Source organism: Phragmites australis, chromosome 21 (genome assembly GCF_958298935.1).
Source record: "Phragmites australis chromosome 21, lpPhrAust1.1, whole genome shotgun sequence".
NCBI lineage: Eukaryota > Viridiplantae > Streptophyta > Magnoliopsida > Poales > Poaceae > Phragmites > Phragmites australis.
This window is the reverse complement of record NC_084941.1, coordinates 3,382,064-3,392,660: the sequence shown is the minus strand read 5'-3', so window position 1 is coordinate 3,392,660 and position 10,597 is coordinate 3,382,064. Positions and strand designations below refer to the sequence as shown.

Below are 10,597 nucleotides of genomic sequence, written 5' to 3'. Positions count from 1 at the left end.
CCGCTTCTTTTTCTTACTCCTACTTGTACCTTTCTCGCCTTCCCATGTGCATCATTCAGCCTGCAGGCACAAGAAAGTATAGCCATGTCCCTCTTTTCTCATGCTAATTGCCCAAGAACAGAGACTCTTCTAAGAGAGAGAAAGAGGAGGGAGAGAGACTGTTATTATTTTCTTTGCAAAAGAAAAAGATGTGAACTGTTGCATCTAGATGCAGGATGCAGTATAAGATGGTGCAGCAGCCGTACATGGTATACAGGTGCACCATCTCAGTAGCTGATGAGTGGCAGGTTTTCTTACCAGTAAATTAAATTTATTAGAGATCACCGGATTTATCTGATATATTAGATATACTGAACAAAATTTAATAAAATCTAATAAATTTCAAATAAAATACTAATAAACAGGATAATAAAATTTATTAGAGTACACCAATAAACTCCGATGAACCGAATATATTAGATATACAAATAATTTTTTTTCCATCCGATGGTGATGCAACAGCACACCACTTCGAGACGGCATCCATCCATCCATCCGTGGTGAGGTCGCGGCCCCTGCAGCGCGAGCTGCGGCCTCCACGTACCCCCAGCATAATTAAACAGAGGGGCGTCGATCCCACAGCGGGCGCCTTTTTAACTTTTTACGGCAGGCGACACACCACCCCACGCTCCCAACCGTTTCTATACGGATCCCCAGCGCCTGCCTGCCTGACTGCAACCGAGAACTAATTTTTGTAGGCTTGCCAAATGGATCGTACTATACTACAAAAATCGTACGCCTGGTTGTCACCCGTAGGCATCTCAAAGTTTCAAGTTGGAATAATTATATGGAGTAGGAGTATCTCAAGTACAGGAGGAAATTAAAAAAGGGGTGTGAAACATGGTTTTATTTCTTTTAAGAATTGTTAGTGTAGTCGCCAATCAAGAATTTTCTGCTTGTCATCCAACATTGGGCTAGGGTTTTGTATGCGAGGTTTTATATACTCTCTCCGTCTCAAAACAGACAACGTTTTAGAGTTGAGTAGTATTAAGATGAAAAATAAAATGATTATCTTACTCTCTTTTAATACTATTTATTGTATGGAAAATGAAATTTGTATTGGGAAGAAAATTACTTAATTGAGAAGTAAGACTGAAAAACTTAGGCTAAAGTTACCTCGAAATTGTAGAACGCTGTGTAATTTAAATATTTAGAAGAGGCTAAAACATCATCCATTTTAAGACGGAGCGAGTAGAGGCAAGGTGGGTTTTCAACCACCATGTGCCTTGGCCTCTGAGTTAGGGTGAAATAGTAACGGATATGTATATGTATGTGAGCCAAGCGCAATCTTATATTCTAGTCCCAATGTTTGTCCATGGCAGGGCACAGACGGTTGGCAATCGTCACAAGAGATATAGATTCGCTCCTGGTTGGGTCTAGATATAATTAATTTGATATATATATATATATATATATATATATATATATATATATATATATATATATATATATATATATATATGCATAGAATAGACCTATGATGTGCGCTGCTCGACCGATCGAGCCAGCTTCTTACCCGCGCATTCCAGTCGTGCCTTCCGTGAGTCAACAAACCCAGAGAGCCAATCTACTGATGCCACGTATACATCCAACCCACCCACTAGAGCATGCATGCATAGAATCTTTTATTGATTCCAATAATTAAAATACAACATCTCTAGAACCATATATCCAATCTTCGATCTGTTTGAAGCATACTGTTGGAAAAAAAATGCTTAACACAAAATGAGATCCATGAAGACTATATTTTGATGAAGTTTTAAGATCGTAATGGAGTTATGTAACATAATTACAACATGGTAGACACTCTAGTTACAACATAACAAATACTATAGTTATAACATAGTGAACTGCATTATTGAGTGTCGACTAATTACAACATAGTAGACACTTTAGCAACAACATGGTGAACACTATAGTTATAACATGGTAGATAATCTAGTTACAACATACTGAACAATACAATTACAATATTGTCAATTGCAATATGATCACAATTAGTTACAATCAATCAGCCTGGATAGGTAAGTTGCAATCTCATTATGCATATAGTTGTAACTGTTCTATGTCTGTAGTTGCAACTGATAGTTACAATCACTCTATACTACATGTTGTAACTACTTTATGCACGTAGTTGCAACTGGTTGCAATTGCTGTTCACGAGGTGAGAACGCGTTTGGTAATCCAGTGGATCCGCGGAGTAGGTGGGTGGGAGCGCGCTCGGTCGGTAGGGCTGGCACGCGTGTCAGAGATTGCTGGTTGGTTGCTCGGTCCGGCGCGCACGGCTATGCGTATTCTACAGTTATGCTGCGCGTACCTGCATCTTCACTATATATACATGTAGGATTATTGTTTGGTTTTTTGGATGAACCATCCTGCCTTATTGCAGTTATGTTGTGCTCGATCTTGTAGTCTTTGGTATAAAAAATAATTAAATATTGACATATATTCCCACAATAATGGCGGATATTTACGTTCCAAATAGGAATTGTCCTCTCTTTTGAAGAAGAAAAATAGTCTGGATACGCTAATTCTAATTTCCTAAATAATATGGGTATGAAACTATATAATGTCAACCTATCCCATCTCCTCACCATCACAATTTTAATTTTGTGTGGTTTTCTATTTTAGGTTGCTTGATATTTGGATAACTATAAGCCACTTTTATGATACTAACATATTTAGCTTTGAATGCATTGCACCAGATTTTGGATTATTTGATTTAATGGTTTGGAAAATGTGACTTCACCTTCCTCATGGTATATTAATATTGGCACGCATGTGAGGGCAATCTCTCAAAAGTGTACCAATCTTGGCATGTTAGTTAATATTTGGAGATATCCCTTATAAGATCTAGAACCTAAAGTTTACAATAAGTTGCACATTGGATCCTAGAGTATATTCAGAACGGAACATATCATTTTATCTTACGCATGTGCCTTTACTTTTTTTTAGGAAAGACAGTTGACATAGAGAATCACATTTGAAAGAACTTCCGATACATAATAACAAGAATTTTAACATATAATATGTCTCAAGTATACACTGTAAAACTTCGGTAACAATAGTTTGAGAAAGAAAGAAAAACTTGGGTAATACATAATGGACAGTTTAATTAATTGGAAATGAAAAGAAAAGGATGGAAAATAAAAAAAATGAAAGGAAAAAAACTCCCGCATGAACCAGCACCGGCTCTTGTTCATGCCTCATGACGAGCACATCCTTTTCATTTTTTCACTGCTCCGATCGCTTGCAGCATACTACACCACTGTAGATCAGTAGCCTCATGCACAAAATTTACCGAGGTAACAGTGCGTCCACGCACTGCATCATCTGCCTTTTTTTCACCTTGTCTGTTTGTTCTCTTTAACCGCGCGATCGAGCTCTTATTACCGCCTTCACTTGCCGTTTTCACCGCACCAATTCAACCTCTCCGCGAACTCCCCAAGCTTGAGGGCTCTTATTAATCACCACAACAAATCAATAAATAACCACAGCACCATTTTTTTTACTGTAACACCTAAGACGCGCCCACTGTAATTTAACACAACAACGAATCAAGAAATGGGTGCAGCTAGTTCGATCTCCAGCTTGGACAGGGAGGAGAAGGATTAGGTAGCAGCAATGTCGACGACGACATGGATCGAGATGTTGCTACGTGCATGATAAATGGAGAATTGCCGGAGCTTTGAGGAGGGGGGGAGTTCTTGAGGTTTTATGTTTTGAGGTGTAGAGATATGGACGAGCATGGAGGCGACAGGTAGGTAGATACAAATGGTACAAGATAGAGAAGAAACCATTGAGAAGAGGAGAGTCACCAGGGTGAATGTTTGGGTGTGCGGATGGATCGATCACTGGACCATGGCCAAGAAAGATCCTGTTGTTGTTGTCGTGGCCGCCGCCGCACTGGGAGCGGCGGTGCCCTGCGGGTTGCCACCGCCGGTGGAGGCGGTGGCGTTCGGCCTGACGACGTTCTGGTGCTGCTGCCGCTGGAACTGGATCTCGTACTGCATTTTGTTGCCGTCGACGTCGTCGTCGTCGTCGTCGTCATCGTAGTAGTCGCCGTCCTCGTCCTCGTCCATGTTGTCGCTGTCTGCGCCGTCGATTCGGTTGTAGCTGCTGACAACCGCCTGCGGCTGCTGCTGCCGTTGCCTCTGCTCCATCATCTCCTTCATGATGTCCTCTGGCTTTAAATGTGCAGCGTTATGCAATCAGCATTGGATCACCAAAACGATCGAACAGCAGGTACCACATGTACGTGCAGTTTAGCTAAGGCCACACCAAGAACGCACATGCACTTGTACGTCTGTCTGGCTTACCTTCTTCGCCGCTGAGGCCGTGCCGCCGCAGCCGCCTTCGCCGAAGAACCTGCCCGCGACGCTGCCGTTGCTCGCTTGCATTTGCATGCCCCCGGAGCCGCCTCCGCTGGCGCCGTGGTCTGGCGCGCCGCCGCCATTGCCGTTGCCGGTGCCGGCGTTGCTGCTGCCGCCGTTCTTGGCCGCGCGCTGGGACTGGGAAGGCTGCGGCGGCGGCGTCTGCGAGATGGGCGCTGCGGCTGTGACCGTGACCGCCTCATGCGGTGCTGACGATGCATTGGCGTGCACCGCCGCCCCGACGCCGGACGAGCTGAGCGCCGCCTTGTTGCGGTAGAGCGCGTCGAGCTGGTGGAAGTAGGGGCACGTCTTGGAGTCCTCGGGGCGCTTTTTGTTGCTCTCCTTCACCTTCTTGAAGTACTTGTTGATGTTCTCCCACTTCTCCTTGCAACGCTTCGCGTTCCGGTTGTAACCCAGCCGCCGCATGCCGGAGGAGATCTCCTCCCAGAGAGGGCCCTTGGGCCCGGCATCCTGGTACCGCGTGTCAAGGTTGCTCCGCAGCTGGATCAGCGCGTGCACCTCCGCCTTGGGCCACCGCGACGACGTCGCGCCGCCACCGGACCCGTCGTACCCCGGGGCATCGGCGTGCGGAGCCTCGGCAGGTGTCACCACAATGTCTGTGCTTTGCTGCTGCGGTGGCGGTCCTTGCGGAGTCGCAGGCATTGGCGACCTCTGCGGCTGTGGCGACGGCTGCGGTTGTGGTGGCGGAGGCTGCGAAGCTGGTGGCTGCGACGGCGGCGGGGCTGGCGAGGCGGACGCGATGGGCGTGGGGTGCGGCTGAGGCGGCGGCGGCTTCGGATGCAACGGCGGAGGCATGACGTTGACGGCGGGCGCGGCAATGGACGGCATCGGGATGGTCTGCCCGGTGATCTTCTGTATGAAGGAGAGCACGGCGGCGTCGCGGGAGGCGGCCATGGCGCGCTCCTGCGCGAGGATCTCCTGCTCCCGCGCGAGGCGCGCCATCTCCTGCCGCCGCCACGCCTCCTCGCGGATCATGCGGTCCTGCTCCCGCTTCTCAATGGCCTCCACGAACCGCTGCTGCATCGCCTCCTGCCGCTCCATCACCTGCTTCATCAGCCCCTCGAAGAACCTCATCATCTTCCCGCTGCTGCTCCCGCCGGCGGCGGCCGCGGCGCCGCCCTCCGACAGCCTCTTCCTCTTCCCTCGCTCGTCCGCTCTGCCGCCCAGCTCCTCAGTGCACTCGTCGTCCGAGTCCTCATCGTCCGAGTACTCCTCCGTGTTGGACGTCGAGAAGCTCATCATGCTGCCCATCGTCCCCGCCATGCCTGCCACCCCGGCCGACACGGCAGGCGGCGGCTCGGCTGGCACCCGCACGGCCGAAGGTCCAGACACTCCGACGGTTGTCGTCGTCGGCGCGAACGACGCCACCGGAGTTGCCGCCGGAGCCAGCGCCCCGGTGCCGTGCAGCGCCTCCAGCTGCGTGAAGAACCGGTACGTCTTGCCGTCGTTCCGGCCGGCGCGGCTCTCCTTGGTGCGCTTGTAGTACTTGTACACGTTCTCGAACTTCTCCTTGCACTTCTTGGCGCTCCGGCTGTACCCTTGCTCCGCCAGCTTCCTGCCAACCATCGCATCGATCGCCATTAGCAACAAGAACAAAAACCTTAACTACCTTATCAATGGCGTACTGTAGCCACAAGAACAAGAACACCAACCACCACAATTGCGTTCATACATCATGTAACTGTAGCCCTCACACAAAAGTTGCATACTTGCATGCATGTAGAATTTTACTCGAGTTGGGCACCCATGGAAAAGATAAAGAAAGGCATATGCACACATACATCCATGCAGCACTAGCAGTGGTAAATCCCAAGAAGAATACACAGGAGAGAAAGAAACTAGGAATAAAAATTCCATCTTTTTGCGCAAAATTCAGAGGCCAAAGAGATAAGTTTGGGATTAATGCCTCCGGATCTGAAGCTTGTATGGATGATGCGGCTACTGTCTACTGCTACTGATACGTCTACTTTTATCAAATAGATGGGTAAATATGGGGGAAATTTTTCTGGAAAAAAGTGGGGAAGGAGAGCGATATCGTGTTATTTTAAAATGGAAAAGTCACTGTGCTCGTGAAAGATGGTTAAGGAAAAGTAGAAAGAAGTGTTCTTTAGCTAGCTGGGTAAGTAATTAATTAACTACGCCAAGCTAGCCAAATCGCGTCAGGGCCGGTCCCGGAGGCCGCCGAGATTTCATGCAGCATTCCGCCGACGATAATTCCGCCGCTGAGGCCTGCCGGGACGCCGGCGCCGGCGCGTGGTGAGTGATTCGCTGTGCTCAGGTCAGTATTACCTGGAGACCTGCTCCCAGAGCGGGCCCTTGAGGGTGGCGTCCCGGAAGGCGGCGTCCATGTCCAACCGGATCTTGAGCAGCGCCAGCGTCTCCTGCCGCGGCCACCGGTTGCCCGCGGAGCCGCCGCTCGAGCCCTCCTCGCCGGCGGCAGCAGCCTCCAGCCCCTCGGCATCGAAGCCGCCGGGGCCGGCGCCGGCGCCGGACGCCCCGAGCTCGTCGTACTGCTGCGCCGGCGCCGGTGGCCGGCTGCTGATGGGCGACGCCGCCTCGGCCTGCGAGATCCGCTGACCGGCTCCGCCGGCCGGCGAGAATGGCGGCGGCATCTCCACCTGCTGCACGCCGAACTGCTGGGCCGCCCCGCCACCTCCTCCCCCTCCCCCTCCCCCGTGCTGCTGCTGCTGCATGCTAACACCTCCGGCTCCCGCACGCGCACTCGTGCACGTCGCCCGGTGTTACCACTGGGGGAATGGAGGTGATGAGCCGATCAGTACATGAGGGGGAGGTGAAAAAGATGTAAGGCAAGGACAACTGGAAAGAGGAGAGAGACAGACAGAGAGATAGATAGAGAGTGGAGAAGGAGAGGAGTAGAGGGGAAAAAAGGGAGAAGAGGAAGAAACAAGAAGGAGAAGCGAAGGGAGAACTAGTACAAGAAGTTTGGCGAAAAAAAAATACTCCAGCAATAGGAGGAAGAAGAGAAGAAAGAAGAGGAAAAAAAGAATTAAGATACCAGCAATAAATAATATAGGGAGGATGGAGGAGAGAGAAATCGGAGGAGAATATGATAGCTGTGATGAAGAGGAGGAAGATGGGTAGGGTGAAGGAGAGAGAAGATGAGAGGTGAAAGCTGGGAAATGTTGTCTACTGCTGCGGGAGAGAGAAAGATGGAGGCGTCGTGTGTGTGTGCAGAAGATGATGAGGGAGATGATGTGGGAGATAAAACAAACAAGATGCTGCGCTGTCAGGGCGCTAGCTTTACCTCCCTGCCTAATACGACTTGTTAAAACGGAAAGGACGGAGGAGAGAGAGAGAGAGAGAGGAGTGTGGGGCAAAAAATGGTAGAGAAACATGTGAAAGGGGACTGGAGGAGGGAGAGGAAGGAATGGAGAGCAAGAAACTGTGGGATGAGAGAGAGGGGCTTGTAATAAAAGGGAGAGGAGCACAAATACCCCTCTACAAAACTCCCCTGCCTCAATCCCCATAGAGGAATATGTTGGATTCTGTGATGATCTTAGTTATTTTCCCATAGAATATCTAGTCATATATTATGCACAAGATTACCTTAGCCAAAAATCCAGTGAATTTTTGTTGTATTATCTTTTGAAAACTATGGCAAAAAAATCATTTTTTCTCAAAAAAATTAAGATGGTTAGAAAAATTGGTACGAGTGCTGACCTAGCCTCAGGCAATGAGCAAGGACCACTGGTGTATCCAAGGGGCAGCATAACAGTTACACCAAGGCTAATTTCCCAGAGGTAAAAAGTTCACAACCAAGGGCGTATCCAGTTTTATCTGTAGAATGCATACGACACCGGTTAAATTTTTATTTTTAATGATCCATCATATGTAATAGCTTATGTGACACTTATAGTCTAACAAATAAGACACCCGAAACTTTAATAAATCAACTCGAAACACCCAATCATTTTTTTTCTAGGTCCAGCACTGTTCATAACAGATGAGCTGAATTTCAAAAGCTATTTTTTTATTATTAGGGACACAGAACAAAATTAGTTAGTAGAAAAGAAAAAAAGTTTTAAAAAATAAATGCAGTAGGAGTGTGAAGAGGCAGACAAGACCACATTATAACAGCTGTAATGTGGGCCCTCCCAGAGAGCGAAAGAGGTGCAGAACGTGCCCGGCGATTAACGCGGACCCCCGCCCCCCCGGCACACTCCCAAATCAAACCCACTCCAGCCACTCACATGAAGCTGCCACTGCTTTGTGGGGTCAGGACCACCGCGGGTCCCATGTGTCATGTCTAGTGGGTGGGGTTAGATGTGCGCCTAAGTGGAACGGGGGTATAAAAAAATAAAAAAGGCCATGCATTAGCATGTTGTGGTTAATCCCTCACTTTCCAGGTAATAAATGCTCATGTGGCCTTTTTTTATGATTAGGTAAAAAATCTGGGTGATTAATTAATTTAACCACCCCAATTATTATTCCTATGCTTAAGTTAAACTGTGGGCATGATGGGGTTGCCATTTCGTTTCACATGGGAATAAAATTTCAGAAGGTGGGGAGGGGGGATGAACTAGAGCACTGCTATAGCCACAAGATGTTCATACCAGAATAGACAGAAGTTGCGCCGATAAATTTTCTATGTCAACGTCCTTGGGTTCACTTTATCTCTATCGTGTGTAAATTTTATTGAATCGAAACTTGGAATGGTGCCCCTAATTTTCGCCATATCTTTTGTCTGTGCATGATGTATCGAAACTTTTGACCAATACCTGGATATCACCGTATGTTCAAGTTGTTTGTATATGATTTGTTATGTCATTCTATCAATTGACATAAATGTAGAAAGACGACACTTTAGGTTTTCATGTTTTTTCTTGCATGACGTAGTATTTTAAAACCATGCAAGATTTTGTTGTGTCCAATGGCATAAATGTAGATGCGCCATTCCTTAGTTTTGACATAAAATATATATTTATTTTATTAATGCATATGGTATATTATTACCCAAAAAATACTAAAACGATCGATTGATTTCATATACGATTAAAATTAGTATATTAGTACTGACTTATATCCTTTTCCATGAATGCATATATTGTAGCTGTCCATCAAATAATAATATAATATAAATATTGGATCCAATGTTATAGATGTTTTACACCATTCATCTAATAAGTCCATGAATATTAAGTTGCAACATAAATGATGGCGTCTCATGAACAATCCACACTTTGTTGGTTTCATCGCTGTCCATTCATTCTTGAGTGCATGTTACATGATGCAGAAGCACCCACCTTACTCTATGTATAAATATGGGTGTTCTATATGTGACAAAACTTTAAACAAGGATATCACACGATGTTTGTGTGAGTTGTATACGGTTCACAGGAATGGAATGGTGAAAGGGGCTTGGCACGTGTTCAAGCATGTACGTGTACGCATATACCAATTTCTGGCCAGGGGCATCGCTCAATGTTTCTACTACATAGAAATCTTCTCATTTATGCTCAACCGTCGATTTAATTGTCTTTTTCTGGTGAATACGCATTCTATAGGACTCTATCTGTGCAATGCATTCGTGATAACTCAGGGATAGAAATTGATGCGCATGTACAACTAAAACCTTGAGCCTGAGGTATAATTATCTGTGTAAAACACGACCTTTGTTGCATCATCTATTTGACTCTCTATAACACATATACATGCAGTGATATATTGTACTGCGTATAAATGTTTGGCGCCGTGATCCTGGCGTGTAGAAACTTTGCCGCCCTTGGTTTTGCTGCAGTTGTGAGGTGATGATCACGCACCATACTATCTATCGTGGTGTAGCATTACTCTAGGGCTTGTAATATGCTGAAACTAATGATTGATGATGCCTCCTTGAGGCATGTAAAAGGCACCCTCCCGAATCACCACACCAACCATATATATTTGTGTTGCTAATCCTATCTTATCGCAATAATATACTCGAACTAACAGCTTCACAGATCAGTTAATTTGGTGCATGTCGTCTCGTCGCCGGGAGCATTTTTTGCAGCCGGCGGCGAACGTTGGCAGCACGACGACGTCCTTGAACTCAGATGATAACAACCACAGTACCTGCAGTTGAAAGTGTTCGACCTTATTTAGCCGCCGGAGGAACAATTCAGGTGGTAAATTCAATGCCCGTCGACACGTCAGCTATATTCCTT

At 46.9% G+C, this 10,597-nt stretch overlaps 1 protein-coding gene across 2 annotated transcripts; it reads right to left on the bottom strand.

The window, feature by feature from the left end:
* Nucleotides 1–3,021: 3,021 nt before the first annotated feature.
* Nucleotides 3,022–7,836, bottom strand: LOC133902923 (trihelix transcription factor GTL1-like). Of its 2 annotated transcripts, none has more exons than XM_062344247.1 (3): nucleotides 6,723–7,834; nucleotides 4,359–5,988; nucleotides 3,022–4,226 (listed from the first exon to the last, which is right to left on the bottom strand). In XM_062344247.1, the coding sequence occupies exons 1-3, from the start codon at nucleotides 7,124–7,126 to the stop codon at nucleotides 3,891–3,893; spliced, it is 2,370 nt and encodes a 789-aa protein (XP_062200231.1). In that variant the 5' UTR covers nucleotides 7,127–7,834; the 3' UTR covers nucleotides 3,022–3,890. The 2 variants fall into 2 exon arrangements, with proteins under 2 accessions (XP_062200231.1, XP_062200232.1); XM_062344248.1 differs by having other exon boundaries at nucleotides 4,068–4,222; nucleotides 6,723–7,836.
* Nucleotides 7,837–10,597: the final 2,761 nt, after the last annotated feature.